At 38.7% G+C, this 19865-nt stretch overlaps 1 protein-coding gene across 1 annotated transcript in view; it reads right to left on the reverse strand.

Annotated features, from left to right (window-relative positions):
- The window catches only part of JAG2 (jagged canonical Notch ligand 2), a 96329-nt gene that overhangs the window by 3013 nt on the left and 73451 nt on the right, over positions 1–19865 (reverse strand). The window contains exons 13-25 of the mRNA XM_073349842.1: positions 18032–18182; positions 17317–17481; positions 16525–16638; positions 14246–14359; positions 13661–13774; positions 12544–12660; positions 11381–11408; positions 10021–10106; positions 7334–7447; positions 7026–7141; positions 4340–4588; positions 3722–3853; positions 2477–2633 (exon numbers count right to left, since the gene is read on the reverse strand). Coding sequence (XP_073205943.1) covers positions 2477–2633; positions 3722–3853; positions 4340–4588; positions 7026–7141; positions 7334–7447; positions 10021–10106; positions 11381–11408; positions 12544–12660; positions 13661–13774; positions 14246–14359; positions 16525–16638; positions 17317–17481; positions 18032–18182 — 1657 coding nt within the window. The remainder of the gene's footprint in view (positions 1–2476; positions 2634–3721; positions 3854–4339; positions 4589–7025; positions 7142–7333; positions 7448–10020; positions 10107–11380; positions 11409–12543; positions 12661–13660; positions 13775–14245; positions 14360–16524; positions 16639–17316; positions 17482–18031; positions 18183–19865) is intronic.

The raw sequence follows: 19865 nt of genomic DNA on the forward strand, positions 1-19865 counted from the left end.
CAATCCAAGTAGCAGTTTTTCTTCATTCCCTTTCTCCTCTCCCTTCCCAGCAAGCCCCATTGAGTGCTTCCACAGCTACATGAATACAGAAATATGTCAGAGAACAGGCTATTTTCCCTGCAAATTATGTTCTTTTAAAATCAACCTCTGGGAGATCATTTGCTTTGGAAATGTATTTTTGCTAGCTACTTTTACGTCCAGTGGAGGATAATTTTCTGTTTACTTCTCCAAAGTCAGGAAGGGAAGCAGTATTAGAAGCAAATATAGAAGAGGAAGTTTCAAGAGAATTCAAAAGATGGAATACTTTGTGCTTTTCTTTGAGACCTGGGGTATTGCTAGGGAATGATCATGAAAGATTCTAGTCATATCCTATGCCAGCCAACACTATGCAGTCAGACTGTGTAGCAGGAATACCATGCAGCTGCCTTAGATAAAAACTTAAGATCAGGAAGAATTAAGTCAATGGCCTACGGGTCAGCGTTCTCCAGGATAACTGTTCTATGGCCATGGTACCTAGCTACACCAAGATCTGGAGCACACCTCCTTCTCAAACAAATGCCAAAGAGATGGATTTGCATATTTGTCCTGACTTTTCCAAGAAAGAAAAAAATTGTTCAGCAGTTTTTTTGGACAAGCTATTTTCTTATATAGAAGTCTCAGTTTATTGTGAATGAGGCAGACAATGAGGAGGGTTTGCGAATCTGCCCTGCATATCAGAACATCAAATGCAGCTTAGCCATTAAGACTGGAGGGCTGAGTCAACTTGGAATGCAGAGGGCCCAAATTATATTTCATCCATTTGGAGAACGACAGACTTCTACAGAGTTTTACTTCTTTTCCCTCTGTGACAGAGGAACTCAGTCACCACTGCTGTGCTGTCAAATTCAGTTAGATGGTGGCTGAAGGCAGAATACTTTATGGAGAGGAGGGCCATTCCCACCAACTTCATTGCCAAGAGGATATTAAGCTTGCGTTCTTATGGTAACCAGACTTTCTCCCTCCGCCAGACCAATGTGGAGTCATCACTTAAGTAGGTTTGTGCCAATGGTCACCTGAAAACAAGAGGTCTTGGGAAGGAGTCCCCATTCAGGTAGGTGACTCTGTCCCATCACCAACCATGGGATGGTCTGTCTGCTTAGATCTCAAAGTGTATGAGAGGTAGATGAAGTGTTTAGCTCAGAATCTCCTACCTCAAAAAGATGTTCCTTATCATCCCGTATACACCTTATGATTCAGATAGCCATGGACAGAGATATTGGCCTTCAGAGGCAGTTGAGAGTGAAGAATGGGATACTATTGCCAAGTTAACTTTAAAGTAGGCCAGCCAAAGACCATGAACAGCAATATTTAATCTGTAGATTCCATGTGTGTTCTTAGGAAGAGATGGAGCAATCAGGAGCCAAGCACACTGCACCAACCATTTTAAGGATGGGAGAGAGTATTTGATGAGCCTCCTATAACTAGACTGGCTTCATCCTCTGGAGAAGTGGGAGACTAAGTAATCCCATTCCCCAAGAATGACTCTCCTGGTGGCAGGAGATATGACAGCCTGGGCTCAGAGTCTGGAACCAATTCTACCTCCTCTAGAGAATTCCTGTCCAAGAAAGAGATGAAGATTTTTTTTTGCCTCAGAGGACTTGGGGAACATGTGAGGAAAAATGTGTCAAATTTCTTGAAGGATGAAACATTTCTCTACCCCAACAGTGAAAGCAAGGAGGCCATACATGTGACTGACCAAGACTGTTGGTAGGAGGACTCCTTGGATGAGATCTTGGAGAAGTTAGGAAGAGACTGGGTAAATCTCCTGTCACTGTAAGGCTCCCATTCTGGGATTCCTGGTCAGAGAAAAAAGAGTCCACTAGGGATTTCCCACAACTGCTTCCTGTATGTCTCTTGTGCTGGGAGGGACTGCTGGTGTGTGACACCTAGCGTACAGATGTTCTGCACCTGCTCTGGCCTCACATACGCTTAGGGATGTATTGTCAAGTGAAGGATCCATTCAGCTGTGCCATATCCCTAGAGGCAAAGAACCACAATACGAACTGAATGGATATGGACAGCAATGACTGATTATAACAGGCCAGATGTTAAGAAGCGATGAGTATCTTTAACTCCTATGGAAGTGACTAGGCATTGAGGATGCTCAGCACCCTGCAAGGTTGCTCATACCATGACCTTTTCTGATCTTGGGATAGAGACATGGCAAGTTATACTATATGTTCCACTGGTGTCCTTTTCCCTGTTTTGTTATCTAGAACAAGCTGGGGGGTGGGTGGGAAAAAGAGAGGCAATTCAGTATGCCATTAAATGACACATTTGTTATGAGGTAGGAAACTGGGATCCTACTACAAAAAAGCAGAGAGAGAGGGTGGCAAAACAGCTTCATGATTGACTGCTACTGCCCTCCTGGCAGGACAGAGGAAGATAGCATCAGAGCACTGAGTATACTTAAAACACTAATGTATCTTCAACTTACCGGATGATGAATGCCCAACAACTATGGTCTCTACTTTGACTTCAGTAACTGCCAGCATAACAGTGCTGTTTTGCCGTTTGGTGATTGCATTTACTATTGTATTAGCAGCGTTCTGTATTAGACTGTTATCTTGCTCATCTTGGTGTGGGATAAAAGACTAAGAGGGAAAAATGGCAAAAATAATTTTTATAATTCCAGATCTGTACTTCTCTATATCAATGATTAATCTTAATTTAAATTAGCCGTACAGATTGATAGTTACACTGAAAGCAGTTTAGAACATCCTAATTTACTATTTCCACAGGGTGGCTGGTTCATTTTGAAGTAGTATGCAAATATTAGGACAATACTATTCTCTAAATCTGTCACATGGCAGAAAGACACTGTCCCCTGCTATATGTCAAGTAGAGGCAGCAGACCTCTACATTGCTTACACCACGGAGCCAAACTTAGTCGTAGTGTAAAGGGTTTCAAGATTATCTCGATATGAGCTTGCACTAGTGACATAATCCATTATATTTAAACTGTGCAGGTCCCCCTACTTGCATCATAGCTCAGCATGCTCTTTACTGGAGCTGGTAAGCAAAGATAGCCTAGCTCAGACTATCTGTCTGATACCACACCTTCCGGCTGGATGTACTGTCCTACTACCTAAAACCAATTTACAAAGAAGATCCTGCCCAAACTCCCTTACAAGGAGCCAAATAGTTCAGCAGGATTTAAGTCAACCATCACTTAGCTGACTCATATCCCTGACAGATCCCCCCCATCTCCCTTCACTAATGTTTTCAGTGTTTCCTCTGAGCATCCTGAAGGCTGAAGTTCTCTTTGCCCATAGTAAATATACAGCAGTCATGAAAGCTTCTTTACTCGGCAGATGTGCCCCACCAATAACTTTTTTCCCCTCAAGGGCTGCTCAGTGTCTCTGCTGAGATTGTCAATAAATGTGCCAGATTGTTTTTGTGATTTGGGCCACTGTAGACTAGTAATTGTATTGAACTTATTTCAAATAGACAACTTCACATAAACAATAATATGATGGCAATTTTCTGCCACTGTGAGAACAAAATTTTTCAATACAGATCCATGAGGTAATAAACAATTCTAGTCAAAAATATAGTCAAACTTAATACGAATACTGGTATCTGTGTTGGATGTAAGTGTGTTTCATTTATTCTTCCCAGGTTCAATCTAACTAGACAAACAATTTTCATGTTTAGTTCAGGAGAACAGTCTAGTACTTACAATAGCAACTTCCACGGCATTCTCTGTGGAGTATGATAGATCACACAATACTATCAAAGTCCTGTCCCTAGATACAGTCCGAGTGGCTGGTAAATATCGAATTTCAGAGCAAATGTTTTCAATGGTAGTGCCCTATTAGAAGTAAGATAAATCATATCTTTCAGTGCAAGTTAAAAATTGTATTTAAAAGACTACTGGTGCATACAGCTTTATCAACAATTTTACATAGTTATATGAATTCTGGCAAAAACAAGCGTGGGATAGATTCTCTGGTTGGCTCTAGCAATATTTGGACCAAACCAGAGCAGTTTGAACAGCATATACTGGTAAATACTTACCCAGTTTTGTATATATGTTAAAGGAGAAATATTAAAATAAGCCTTATGTAGCTCTCTAAATTACAGTGGGTTTCTTTATTTTTGCACTGTGGCTGAATGACAACATATTGGAGCAAAGTTCTCATAGTACAGCTACAGACATATGATAAAAAGAAGTTTTGTAAACAGAGGGCAGTAACAGACATTGATAAAAAGCACGTTTTATATGCAACTACACAGGGTATACACGAGAATCCAGTGTTTCTATGCTATTGGGCAAGTGTAAGAATTTTGTTCTCACCTGGGGTACCTTGTCTCTGTTAAAAATTAAAGTAATTCTGGCACAATTATTGTCTAAATATCCAGAACTAGGCGGACACTTGATATTAACAGGTAGAGGCTCCAATGTGCTGCATTCTCCCCAGTTGGTGCAAGGAGGTTGAAAACATTTGATATACATTATTTCTTGGCATTCTTGACCAATGGGACACCAATTGTTTGCATGATCCTGATGTTTTTGTAATAAACATGGTTTACTCCCACACCACACCTAGAAATTAAAAAGAGATGAAAAAAAATCAGTTAATTATCATTGATTTGCTACAATTTACAGTAATTACCAGTAATCCACAGAAAATGGTAATGATCAAACTCGACTTTTATTCTTACTGAAAACAGACAGTTATTTCTACAGGTCATATGCTGTAGTTTTAACTACTGTAGCTCTCTTTAATAGTGTGCTTCAGATTTAGGTACTCATGATAAAAGCTTGGCCACGTTTTCCTAGTGTGACAATGATGATCAGCCCATCACCACCAGAGTCTTACAAGACTTTTCATACAAAGCACTTAAAGTATCATTATCCACATTTTACAGAAAATTAGGCAGGGAGGCCCAAGGTCATCCAGCACACTAGTGGCAGAGCTGCGATTATTATTTGTATTACTATAGCTCCTAGGACAAGAACCCCATTGTGCTCAGCACGTTACAAACACAGAACAAGGGAGAGAGAGTCCAGACAGTTTACAAACTAACAGATGGAAACAGAACATAGAGAGGGAAGTGGAAGGAAACATGAGACACTTTTGGTCAGTGTGCTGAGCCTACTGCCCAGCACACCAGCAGTCTCTGTGGTGTCACATCTTTTCTGGGATGGCTACAAAGAGCTCGAATGAGGAATTTGAAGGATGATAATAGTTAGTCCTGCAGATATTTTGCAGGTCTCCTCCTAAGCGTAGAATCACAGGATTATAGAATATTAGGGTTGGAAGAGACCTCAGGTGGTCATCTACTCCAACCCCCTGCTTGAGCTTGAGGAGCGTTCTATCCACTAGGCCAGGGGTTCTCAACCTTGTCCTTCTAAGCCTCCCCTCCTGCAACATGCTATAAAAATTCCATGGCCCACCCATGCCACAACAACTGTTTTCCAGTAGATTAAAAGCCAGGGCTGGCATTAGGGGGTTAACAAGCAAAGCAATTGCCCAGAGCCCTGCGAAGCAAAGTTGCTCAGGCTCCAGCTTCAGCCTGGGAGGAAGGGTTCAGGCTTCAGGTTTGGCCTCAAACAGGGGGGCTCAGGATTTGGCTTTCTGCCTGGGGGGCCCCAGAGTGTCTAATGTTGGCCCTGCTCTCTGATTTATTTTGGAAGACACCCTGAAACCTGCCCATGGCCCCCCCCAGACCTCTCATTGAGAACCACAGCATTGGGGCATGTTACCTCTTCCTGATAACATCTCAGTTAGTCTTAACTTTGGGGTGGGAAGAGACACTCAGGTGAATAAGTACCATGTTACCTCACTAACACACTTTATTCCTCCTTCCTAGGAATGAGTACTATAGGCACACTCTGTTACTGGGTGGTATAGATCACCTCTAAGTACAGCTACATTTTAACCGTATACACCTGTCAATGGTGAAGCCTAATGTTATACAGATTCTTCTCCTAGGAGCACATATGGTGCCCTTGGAAGTCTAGACTGGATCGTAAGGATGTAGACAGTGTTGTAGCCATGTCAGTCCCATGACGTTAGAGGTAATATCTTTCACTGGACCAACTTCTACTAAGAGAGACATGCTTTTGAGCTTACACAGAGCTCTTCTTCGGGTAAAAGATATTACCTCACCCACCTTGTATCTCTGGATATTAATGGAATAAAATATATGCTTCCTTATGTATGAAAGCCACAAAAACAAGCTGTTTATTTACGGTGATAAATTCCATTTATAGTGCACCTTTGATCACCTCACTTGCACTACACCCACTAGTCTTCACTAGGACTATCAAAATGAGCCACCAAGAAGCTAGTAATCATCATGTTTTAAAAACAAATCAGATCTCAAATTTACATTATAACTATCTGAAAATGATCTAGAAAATCGTAGAAAATTCTTTGCCCTTGAGGCATGTGTAGCTGGACAAAGAATATAAAGGCAGCTAGCTTTACTGCTGGACCAATCTGCAAAGTCGTTAGAAATCTTTTTAAAAAAAAAACAAAAAAACTTGGTATTTTTTCCTACAGATTTTGTAGGAGTCTATACTGTGGTGTAATATTACAGATATTATTGGCACTCATCTGAAATTATCTGTGTAACTCACAAGCAGCGAGCAACATTGGTGCTATTTTTCATAAGCTCTCCAGCTGAAAAGCCAGTGTGTGTTAGCACCATGAGTCCAACTGTGCAGTCCTGAACACAAGCACTGTATTCTAGTGATGGTTTGAAAGCAGCTCAGAAGTTTGGAATGTTCGATATAGCCAAGTAGAGACTAATTAGTGGGCAGATGCACTCAAATTGAATCATGCATCTTTACTACTATTACCTTACCCAATAGGATACATATATTATTGGGTATAGTAGGGGTGATGTACATGGGGAAAGAATGCAGAAGAAAGGGGACTGAAGACTAATAACTTGCACATGAAGAAATCCAGGTAGAGACATACAGCTAAAAAGGAGTATTTCAGAAGAATATTTATAGGTCTAATCATTACCTTGGTGCAGTCAATATGTCCATCCAAACAGTGGCAGTTGTTGCATTCTTCATCCCATCTGCTGCCATGAGGAAATGACATTCCTTTAAGCCGGCAAGATTTTCCAAAACCAATCACTTAAAAAAAAAAAGTTAAAGTACAGTTAGTCTTTTAAAGTACTGAACTGAAAACTAATTCAGGCCTAAATTAATTTGATTTATCTACAAGAGCGAATAGCATACACAATAAAAACTATTAGTTATGAAATACTCAGTTGGTTCTTGAGTTAATTTTTTAATAGTTTTAAATTATAAAAAAAGGAAAGTTACCCTCTTGGCATCTAGGGCCAACTCTCCCAGGAGGACAGGTGCACCTGTATCCATTTATTTCATCTATGCAAGTGGCACCATATGCACAAGGCGACGACTGGCATTCATCAATGTCTAAACAAAATCAACAAGTAAAATAGTCAGTGGCAAAGATTCAGCATGTTTCATTATATGTCTAATTACAAGCAATCAAAAAGGACAAGATCTGCTATCCTCACTTGTAAGGACTGTTTTGCTATGGGTCTGTGCAAGAGATAATTTGACTTTTGTGCTACATGCAACAGCTGCTTAGTCTCAGCAGTTTGAACCTTCTTAAAATGCATGCCCATTAATGTAGGCATCTGAATTCAAACACTAAATAGTAAATTGGCTTGGCTGTGTTTAAAACAAATGGACTTTGTTAGTATAATCTGGCCCATCAAATGATGAAAAGTAACATTTATGAGTCTAGTCTCTTCCCCATACACCCATGTAACTTCTGTTAATGTCAACAGGCGGGGAAAACAGATCGAGTTAATAGTTTAACACAAAATGAAGCTAATTATCTTACTTTAAAAAGATTTTAAGCATCTCTCTTGCAATCAGGGCAAGAATTTTTGAAAAGAAACTCATAAGCTTGGCCATAAAAATCCACCCCTTTAAAAAAAAAAAGAGCAAGGAATCAAATGCATATGTAGATGCACAGGGAAGTGCATTTTTTGTAACACTAAGGAAATTAACAGCTGTCATTTACACAACACATTCTTTAACAGCAGAGTATACACGGATACTTAAAGTTGCAAAACCAGGAATACTGAGGACCGGTCTACACTATCGGTTAAGTCAATCTAATTTACATCAGTCAGGGGTGTGAACCCCCCTCCCTCCCCAAACGATGGAAGTTGTGTGCTGTCCACACCGGCGCTGTGTCGGCAGGAGATGCTCTCCCGCCGACAGAGCTGATGTTTCTCACCGAGGTGGAGTAATCATGCCGAGAGGAGAGTGCTCTCCCGTCAGCAGAGCGTCTCTCGCGCTACAGCAGCGCAGCTGCATTGGTGTAGCTGTGCTGTAGCGTAGACTTGCCCTGCACGTTTTCCTTTCCAATAGCCATCTTCTCAGCATTTCTCCCTTTCCCAGATCAAACATTTTAAACTTATAAATCAAATTTCTTCCCAAGATTCACCATCATTGTATAAGTGAGTGTGGTTTTTAAAGTTGTGGTTTGTAACTGGAAGTGAAAGTGGTATGGAACAGCAACATGACAGTTATCAGCAGAGCTAATGGAAAATGACAAGTGACAGCAGAAGTACATGTAGGTCTCCTGGTCTCTGATGCCCTCCTGGAGGGTCAAGAGAGTGGTTTACCATTCTGTGCTAGATTCTTAGCAAAATCCTAGAGTTGGCTGGGGTTTTAGGAGAATACAATAGTACCTACACCAAGCAAGTAGAGCACGTTACCACTCCTTGTTCCTTTCAAAAGGATCCTCGTTAAGTCTATCATTTCACCATATATATGTTGATCAGCATTCACTGTTATCAGTGCCACCACTGTCAACCTAATGATTGATTTATGGTTCAATTCTCTCGCTTACTACAGAGTAAATAAGGAAGAGTGCAAATCAGGAATCCTGTAACAGATACAGCTGTAACCATGCTAATAGCTTTATCCCCCACCCCATAACAAGGCCACAAGAGTCTGCTTCAGCCTCTGAGCTAATGGACCTGCTCATGCATTTAGGTACACATGTCCCAGGTTCAGTATCCGCAGAAAAATCCAGTTAAGGGCATCATTATAAGTGGGGTGACATAGTTGCCAAGATAACACCGGACTCATCACTTGATACCCCCTGTTGGGTCATCTAGGAGAGATTAAACCCAGGAACTCTGGGCCTAAAGGCATGAATCTCTATTGCTTGAGCTGAAGGACCAGGTGCACAGGCACAGAGGCAGTCTATATGTGGTCTTGCCACGAAGGGGGACCAAGAGCCACACTATCAGTGTGGGTTACACAGTATTAAAGATTTCAGGGTTTTATTTAAACAAAACTACAAAGTTCATGTTTCAATGTAAGGCTCATGTTCATTCGGTCTTCCATTTCCCCACCTTACAAAAGGCAGCAGTTAGTTTTTACCATTCTCATGGTCGTTATTGAAAGATAGCACTAAACAGTCCTTAAGATAAAGCTTGCAAATGTGGGGCTACATGTTCCACGTGTTACTCCTTTTGTGACTATACTCTGCCCTGATCTTTTTGTTTCAGTTAGCTATGAAATTTCCAACCCATTATGTCGGCAGTAAGAATCCAGAGGGAGAAACACTAAGTTATCACTGCGAAGAAGGCATTTGTTATGGTTTAAGCATAAAAATATGCAAAGTGTTCTCTCTCACTACAAACCTAATGGCAGGAAAGAAAAGGCCAAAAAACAAAACACCTACATAAAATCCAGCAACAGATCTTTTGAGTACAATTTAAGCCAAGTATTTTAGTTGCATTTATCAAATGAATAAAGGGATTCTGTCCCAGACAAAAAGAGCCCATTATTTACAAAGTGAGGATCAGTGTCTATGAATAATTCAGTTAGCTTCTGCTTCATTATTTGGGGTACAGCTGACCTAAGCTTAATGCATGAAATGTCAAAGGGTCAAGATAACAAAGATTTTGGGTCTTGATGGCATGACCTCTCAGTCCTTCAGCCATACAGGTACTTACTAATTCTGCAGTCAGGACCAGCAAACCCGGGAGCACATTCACATCGAAACCAATTCACACCATCTACACAGATGCCTCCATTGTAACTGTAAAAATAATAAACCTATCATTACAGTGAATGCTCTCAGGGTAGATTCACAAGCCTAAAGATAAACAAAAACCCTAGTTCTTTCACATAGGAGTCTGTTCAAATGCAAATTTCTATTGTCCCTATTCATGGTATTTTCTCACTGTTCAACAATATGGAATTAAAAAATCCTTGCTAATTCATAATATGAGTCTATTTAATAAGCCATATGCATTGTTTTGTTGGTCTCTAATTAAACCTTTGTTAATTAAGCCTTCTGCTTCTGTTTAAAGGGATGATCTGTTCCCACTAAGAGAAAGGATATCTGGGATATTGTTAGATGAGTTATTAAGCAATATAATTTATCTGATAAAACAATATTATAGGAACTGTGGGAAAAAGTATAGTTAGGAACATTTATAAAGATATGAACACAGCTCAGGAAAAAAATGCAATGGCTGTGCACAAGATGTAAAACAGAAATTGAAGGTTTTCCCCCCACATTGTTTGAAAGTGTACAAAATGCAGAGGATGGATCAGAAAATGAAAACTTGCAAGATTTACTGGATGTTTGCTTAACCCAGAAGTCTGCATTTTAAAAACTTAGAAAATTATGGGAGTAGCATTGTTAGTAGCAAAATGTGTTAAGACAATGGACAAAGGAATCTGTATTTGCAGTTTCAGAAGAGAGTATGTGTATGAAAATCCCGCTACTTATCAAATTTCACTAAGACATTTTAGAAGATTCAGAGCCAATATTTGATCTTAAATGGGATATAATTTCTTGTATTTATTATAGTAAGAGCTAAGCAAATAATGGTCAATGAATAGTATGGGTGAACTAAAATTTGTGATGGCTACATTCTTCTTTCAGGGAGTATCTTCACATTTTTCATTCAAACTGGATAGCAAATATTTTAATTTTGATCTTAGTTGTGATTCACTACATAAAATGCTATTCTTTTTTTTGACTGGATAAACTTTCAAAAGTACTTCTGGCATGAATACTAACACAAGATTTAGAAATTAAATTCTTATAAATATTTTCACCAGTGAACTCTAAATTGCTCCATTGTTGCAGAAAGCAAAAACAAAGGAGGGAGCACAAATAAAGCATATTTTGTGAAAAGTTTGATCAAGAATGTTTAGAATGTTCTTTATAAGCCCAGGTCTAATTATGTTTAGAGTACAATTTTGATTCAGTGAAGGATGAATATTTTTAAGAGTAACATATAACAATATGTTCAAGTGCTATGAAAATAAAAGAATGAACAGAAGGTTTGTAGTACTTACCATGGATGGGGGTTGCAGTCATTGGTATCTATAATGGAAGAGTAAATGAACTGTATGACTTTTAGAATATGTAGCATGCCAATTATAATCTGTAAAACTAAATCTATACTAAAAAACTAAAAACCTAAAGGAACAAGAGTATAGTAAACCAAAAGAAATTTTTAAATTTTCATCTGCAATCAAGAAATTGTAATACGGTATAAATACACTAACTACAAAACGGGTTATTTTCAGGTGAAACTCCATAAAGGTAACAATAAAATGGTTTAAAATGAGCTTTTACATACAATATAAGTGACAAATGCTAAAGACTGTATCTGGCCATTTAATTCAGTGACCTTTGAACTCGTCTCAGTTGGATAGATCACAACTTCAGAGATTAAAGTGCTGTGGGATAGCAGCTAAACTCAGGAACAGACAGCAAGACTATATTCACAATTACAATGGTATTGGCTATTGCTAATTAAACCAGCCTCTACAGTTTCTTAAAGGAGCACTACTCCTTTGACCTTTCATATGCATGTATGCAATTTACCCGGTTATTTTTTAAACTTTATTGTATTTTACAAAACCTTGCAATTATAAACAAATTCAGAGTTTTTAGGGTTAACATCACCAATATAGTCAACTTTGAACAATCTAATAAAGGCATCATTTCAGAGTTGATTTAAGGTGAAAATGTAGTTCAGAGGCAATGGTTTCTTCATGTTATGTCTTGAGGCAGCAGAAACGCAAGCTTTGCCCCACCTAAACAAATCATCCTGTTGGTACGTCACTAAAAGAGTGAAATGTTATACTACAGGAAAATAAAAGCCAACCATTTTAGCATTCTTAACAGGATATATAGTTCAGTCTGCTTTTCCACCTGCTACTAGTTTTAGAGACAAATACTCAGAGAAAAAAAAATCTTTGTAAAATTTTGGGAATAAACTTTCAAAGATCATTTCTCCATAGGAAATTAAACATTTATGTTGGCAAAAATTAGGTGCAAAACAAACAAGCTCTCACAGTTCATTAGACAAGCTTTGTCCCCTCTAGCTACCTCCCACCCTGAATGATTCATACATGTTGGCACCTGAACATTAAAAAGCTGCTTTGGTTTAATTAACAGCTTTGTACCAGATACTCCTAGTATCTTAGTGGAAAAAAAAATGAAGTCTTACTCTGTGTGCATGTACGTCCTTCCCATCCTTCTTTACAGATGCAAGAAAAAGAATCGCCACTGCCAACACATGTTCCCCCATTCATGCAAGGGTTAGGAATACAGCTGCTGTTTTTAGCTTTGATTTAAACAAACAAAACAATTATGTAAAACAGTATCAAAATCTAGATTTCAAACTTATATCCCCATTTTGGTTGGTTCATAGTAATTGCCATACTGGATCAGACTCAAGATCCGTCTGGCCAGTACCAGACAATACAGGGGAAGGTTTGGGAACCTAGAAATAGGTAGATATAGATTACTATATCTCCTGTGTTAGTTCTGATCCTGATCCCTATTAGTTAGAGATTGCCTTAAGCATGAGGTTTAATATACCTTTCAAATTTTTGTTATGACTATAACTGAGTATTCCTGTTATCCACACAAGTGTCCAATCCAAAAGTCTTGCTAGTTTCTTGGCCTCATACTCTTCCTGTGTCAACATCTCAGGACACAGCGTGGTAAATATGAATGCCAAGCTACGATTTAAAATTCTATAACCTAGTTAAACATGAGTATGATATATACAAGAAATAGAACCAGAGCCAAGTGGAATGACTAAAACTGTGCTGTCTTCATCTAATTTTTCATCTCACATTTCTAGTGGAAGTTTAGTACTCATGAAAACAGTTCTTTAGAAATGGAGATGGACGTCTTCCATTTGTTCACATAACAGGTACCAAAAACAAACTAATAAGACAGACAAAAACCCAGGCCCAGCCCCAGCCAACACAGCAATGCAAGCTTCCCCATATTGCTCCCAATGAACTTCTACCATGCTTCTCCATGCCCACTCCATCTTTTCTTGGAAGTCTTATTAGGTAGGAGTCATGGTGCGAATTGTAATGCATATTTTTTATTATATGAACATTCTACTGAATACTGGATAGACGTGACAAAATTCCTGTTCAGGGTCTACATGAAATGAAAGGTATTAAAAACTTATGGTCACTGGCCACTGGGTTGGACTTGAACTAGCCTCTCCCAATTACCAAATATTTGAGAGCTATCTAGAATCCTCTCTGCCTCAACCCATTTTGGACTCTACCACACATCAATGAGTAAAGTTAAAAGCTTACCAATGTTGCAAGTGCTCCCTTTCCATTCTGGAGGACATGAACATCTAAAAGTGTTTCCATCATCATAACATGTTCCTCCATTGCTACAAGTATTGGCATCACACTGATATTCACCTAGGAGCCACAACAAAACAAGAACTAAGCAGCACATCAAGAGTGAATGGAAGTTAAAACAAGATATTAACATTTTCTGTGACAGACATTGCAGAGTATGTTTGGATGTAGTTTGATTTTTAATTTTTAGAACAAACTTAATATTTCAATGTAATACCATTAAGAAAGTGCACTGTTCCATTTGCTCTGGTATTATAATGAAATCAAGCAAATGGCAGTTATTGTCTTTCCTCCACTGTTAATTCAACAGCCTAACATGTTGACAAGAGTTTTCGTTTGTTTGAACCTTTTAAAAACCACCACCACCACCGTTTTGGACTGGGAAGGAGATTATGAATATAGACTTTGATTCCTCCACAGGTGCGGTCTCAAATCCATTTGAGAAAACTGGTAGTTTCCCCTCCACCCTCTATGGGAGAAAGAATAGAAGTATGTGCACAAAAGATGAATATGAACAAAGTAAACACTTACGTGAATGGCAAGTTTTGCCTTTCCAACCATTTTTACATTCACAATAGAAGTCATTCACCAAATCAATACATCGGCCTCCATTGTGACACGGATTAGGGGAACAGTCGTTAAAATCTATTAAAAAAATTCAAAGTGCTCAACAAAATGCGGTAGACTAGGATAGAGGAGTTTCTTTTTAAAAAAAATTAGGTATATTGTCTTTTGTGAAGAAATAAAATGTCTCCAGACAGAGACAAGAACTGGTCAGAAGTGTAAAGAAAGCTTCAGACCTTGGCATGAAAACAGTGGCAAAAAGATGACATGAGAATCCAGAGTTTAATACTGAAAACCATGAATTAAAAGATGCCTTAAATGTTTACATTTTCTTTTAAGAATTTTTCAGATTCAAAACTATTTTTGGGAAAGGTACTATACTGACCGATCTGGAGACCGAGCTTTTGCTACCCAAAGAACAGGTACTGCTCTGGCACCGTTAGAGCAAGCTTCCTCACACAAGGCTTGATCCAAAGCCCACTGGAATCATTGGGAAGATTCCAACAGACTTTATGGGGCTCTGGATCAGGCCCATACTGCCCCACCAATGGGCCTCAACCCAGACCTAGAGGGACCATCTCTAAGTGGTGTTCAGCATTTGTTAATTTAAATACTTGGCCCCTCTGATAAATTTTTTGCATGAGATATAAAATCATCTGACACCATCAATATTACCTGGGAGTTTTAGAACAGGAAGAGCAGAATGCTTTTTTCTGTTGAACTGGGGAAAATTTTTGTAGGCAGAACAATTATCTAAGATGGAATTTAGCCAAGACACCATGTTAACATCTCTTGAAAAAGGACCAAAGGGTTAAAGGCCCTTGTTTCACATCTGATCTGAAAAATGGCAACTGAAATAGCCATGTAAACCCCTAAAACCAAGATTTAGAAATGCTTTTCTAATTCAGAGGGAAGAGAGATCTTCTTTGCAGTAATCCATCCAAGTACTGATCAAATATTACCCTCTTTGCATTCATCAGTCCAAGCTGATAGGAACATAGGCCCTACTCATTCAAGAGGGGAAGTTTTTCCCTCATGGAAGACGATCCAGATAGGATATAACTTGGTAACAATTGATAGTACATTCTAAAGTCTAGGTTATATTTAAGTTAGTTCTTTCATTCCAAACTCAATTACATCAATTGTTATGGTTATGCTTTTTTAAAATATGAGAGTTCAACATTTGCTATATATTTAATCTACAGTATTAGATGACTCAGTGGGTTCTCAATAGCGGGGCGGATGGCATACCTCTGAAGCAGAAGTCCTTGGGGAAAAAAAAACTGCTCTGGGTCAGTTACCAGGATACTCCAGTACATCAATTACACATAACTAGCCTAGACAGCCTCTGGCCGGCATATTTTTGTTTTTACTCTAATAGTACTTCTGGAGATATCAGTAGGAATATTTATAATCCTATCTTAGAGTTTAATTGAAGAAAACACGAACATCTCTGCGATGCAGACTGTTTGAGCTATTCATTCTTCCAACCTCTAGCACTTAAGATTTAGTTGTGGTCCAAGTCTGGGCATTAATCTAGATTTCCATCAATACCACCATAAAAAGACTGATTCATATCACAGGTTTGTTTGGTTTTTAGTACACCTGGACTATCAGATTGCTTTTGGTATAGTGACAACTGTGTTGCAAGAACGTTCTAAGGACCAGCATATGCTTTCCTCTAACTATTCTGAAAACGTATCAGAGGGGTAGCCACGTTTGCCACTTTTAAAGGTCCAGACTAAGAGTCCTGTGGCACCTTATAGACTAACAGACATATTGGAGCATAAGCTTTCGTGGGTGAATACCCATTTCATCAGATGCATGTAGTGGAAATTTCCAGAGGCAGAAATTTCCACTACATGCATCCGACAAAGTGGGTATTTAGCCACGAAAGCTTACGCTCCAATACGTCTGTTAGTCTGTAAGGTGCCACAGGACTCTCTGGTGTCTTATTTTGAAAATGTTAATTAGCAGGATGAAAAATGATAATTACTGAAAGCTTTTATCAAAAAGCACGCTGCAAAAATCAAAAAAGCGCTGCAAAATCAGGTTACATTCACATTTAAAGAACTGCTCCCCTTAGAAGCTGCATTCTTAAAGCCTCTTAAACAGTCATTTGGCAAGTGGAATAGGAAATGCCACGGTTCTATAGAATGGTCAGAAACTCAATTCCAACATTCTTAACTGCAGACTAAATGCCTCAAAAAATGTTATCAAAGCTAGAAATTTTTAGTTGTACCCACTTGTGTCACACAATTCTCCTTCCCAGCCACTTAAGCAGAAACACCTAAATGAATCTACTTCATCAATGCAAGTCCCGCCATTCTTGCAAGGTTTTCCAAGACAGTCATTGATATCTAAAGAGAAAGTCAACACAGGGTTATAATTGGGACTATTTTAATCAGTGAATTAAATGCAGAAGACAGTTTCAGATTCGTGTTAAACATTTTAAAGAGCTAGGTCCCGCAGAGGGTGTGCCAGATTGACAGCTCTGGAACTTATGCGCTCCATTTGTCCATGTAAAATGGGTGCACACGCACACACACTTGTTTTCAAAAATGGTTAATGGTTCTAATCATATTCTCACTGTTGATACTGGGAATTTCCTTCCATCTGGCAAATACTCTAAGTCACTGTACCAAAAATGCTAACAGTGCACGGCAGGCTCTCTTACACTGCCTCACCAATATGCCTCAAAACCTGCTCCAAGAAAGTTCAAACTCTACGTCTAATGAATTCATAGCTTCCTGTGCAGGGATTGCCCATGAGGGTGCCAGTTGTAATGAAGACACCCATTCCCTAAAATCTGTATTAAAACCACAACTTGTTTTTACAGAGAAAACTGAAATAGTATCATAATGACTAAAAGTCATTACCAAGATGACCCGGCTTTGAACAAGCAACCTAGAAGCGAAGCATTAACATTTATTGTCCATTTTTTAAAGAAAATTTCAAAGCAACGTTCCTTTAATGATTGAAAAAAAAAATCTCTAAGCCTTCAAGCTCTTTAAAAAGATAGACAGACTTCCACTTACTTTCATGGCAGTACGTTCCAGTAAAACCCCTCTCACAGGCACAAGTAAAATTCCCTCCTGGCTGACTAATGCACCGTCCATGAGGCCCGCAAACATTAGATGAAATGAAACGGATACCTTCCTGTGTAGCATTTGTGAATACTTCTATTGTACAGCTGTCTATTACTAAGAATAAAAAGGTAAATCAGTTACTCTTAACACCATTAGCTATATATAGAAAAGATTGTGCCAACCAAGAACTGTGGCTTTTTTTAATCTTAGAGTAGTAAACACATTTTTCATATCTTATTGGAAGACATTTTATGCACATTCTAAGACTAACATTAAGTGAAAGTTATCTTGCATTACCCTGCAAGTAATACACAAGATTACAAGCATATTTCCCATTCCCCCAGCCATCATGTACTTGACATGGTCTAACTTCTGCTGGTGACAAACTTTTGAGCCACACACAACTCTTCTGCAGCTCTGTGTGGCTTGAAAGCCTGTCTCTCTCACCAACAGAAGCTGGCCCAATAAAAGATTTTATCTCACCAACCTTGTTCTCTCTAATAACCTGGGACTGACACTGCTACAGCTACACTGCATACATAGTTTAACTACAGCACTTTGATAAGAGACACTACTCCCTGCCACCCTATAATCCTCTGCATTTTTCTCCCATTGTGTTCTACATGACTGCCCAAGTAATGAATTCCTGGGGGACAGCACATACCTTTGCAAGAACTGTTCTTGCAGTGGTCCTTGAGGTGAGAACAATTCTTTCCATCATAGTCATCAGAGCAGGCACAGTAATAATCTCCTCCTAGATCATAGCATTTAGCCCCATTCTGGCAAGGGTTAGGTTCACAGAAATCAACATCCATCTGTAATAAAGAGTATCAGCCATCAGGAACTATTTCCCAGCACGGTAAGCAGCATTATCAATGTTGCTATAGACACTGATGAAGTTACTTTATCAGGAAATTAATATTAAACACAATGTTTATAAATTGTCTATATTGTATGCCATTCTACAGCTTGGATACAGGCTGCAAGTTACTTTAGTCAAGTCCATTGCAAAATAGTTCTGTTACTACTATAAAGGATCACTCTGAAGATTCAACAAGGACTTTGTGATCGTTCAGTTTTGTCAGCAAGCTGAGTGTGGAAAAAAAAGGGTAAGAAATGATGCATAAATAAAATACAAAATTTAAACTCAAAAATGTCATATTGTAATCTCTACCCTTTACTATTTCTGTGTCTGCCCTCTAATACTGTAACTGAATTGGACACTGGTGCATCTGTATAGTTTTCATACAATCCACTCATGCTTGCAACTATTTGGCACAATACTTCCAGAGCATTAAAAATTCTCATACAGCTGCTTAATTCTCCTGCCACCTCCATTGATAGCAAACAGGCTTTTCATTACTAACTTCATGAATGTGCATATTTAAGAAAGATGATTTAAAAGATCTCTTAAATCCTGTCTGTTACTACTATTAGGATGAAAATGCCAAACTTAGACAAAAAACCTCACAGCATGTAAACCTTTACACAGACACATCCTTTTAAGGAAGTGACTCATCTTAATATACAGTCTTCTTGTGTCTGCTACATTTGCTTAAAACAGTCCTTACATGCCAGTGAATGAAAGAAGTACCTCATATCACGGTACCTTTCCTACCAACTACTATTCTCAAGAGCCTGTTTTACTTTAGGAAAAGCTTTAAGTACTATCCTGTTTTAGTGTCCCCCTGAGAAAAAAGGGAGGAGATTTTATTAACTTCACTGCAGAGTTTTCATTATTTGCCTGTAATTCTGACAACTTTATAGACAGTCTGAAAAAATTGTCTGTAGCAAAAAAAAAAAAAAAAAAAAAAAAAAGTAAACCAAAGGCTCAAAAATCATAGATGTGTTTCAATTCAATGCAGCATGTGCAACTGAAATAGAGTTTTCAGCAAAATATTTTGCTCTGTTCTTTTAGAGTGTGTTCCATGCAGACTACAAAAAGCATTTAGATTCTGAGAATAAGATCTGAGAATATCTTTCTATCAGAAGTTTCCATTCGTTTCCTTCCATTAAAGTAAATTTCCCTTTCTCAATTCACGTTTAGTAGCTGCTACTTTAGCATCTGGAATCAGCAGTAGAGATTTCCTGCGACACTCATGGCAGTCAGCCAACTCCCTCTCTTATTCATCAGGTTTGATAAACTTATACATTGTACTAGAAGCCACCCAAAAGGAAGAGCATTCAAATGATCAGACCCATGTAGAAATAGCATCTAAGCTGTGAGTTAATGGATCAGTTTAAGAACTGGTTCATGGCTATTACTGGCAACTCATTTTTTAATTTTTAAATAAAAAACAGGGTACTGGTACTGTGAAGTAGTTGTATTTCAAGCAGAGGAATTGCTTTTGCAATATTTTATTAAACTGAAGAACAGAGATCCTCAGCAAAAAAACCTGGCACAACCCCATCCCTAAATTCTAATCTACCCTCACTGGTGGATGTTGCTGTGCTACGGTTCTATCACTGCTTGTGTGACTGCTCAGATATTCACATGA

This window comes from Lepidochelys kempii, chromosome 6, assembly GCF_965140285.1.
Source record: "Lepidochelys kempii isolate rLepKem1 chromosome 6, rLepKem1.hap1, whole genome shotgun sequence".
Taxonomy (NCBI): Eukaryota; Metazoa; Chordata; order Testudines; family Cheloniidae; genus Lepidochelys; species Lepidochelys kempii.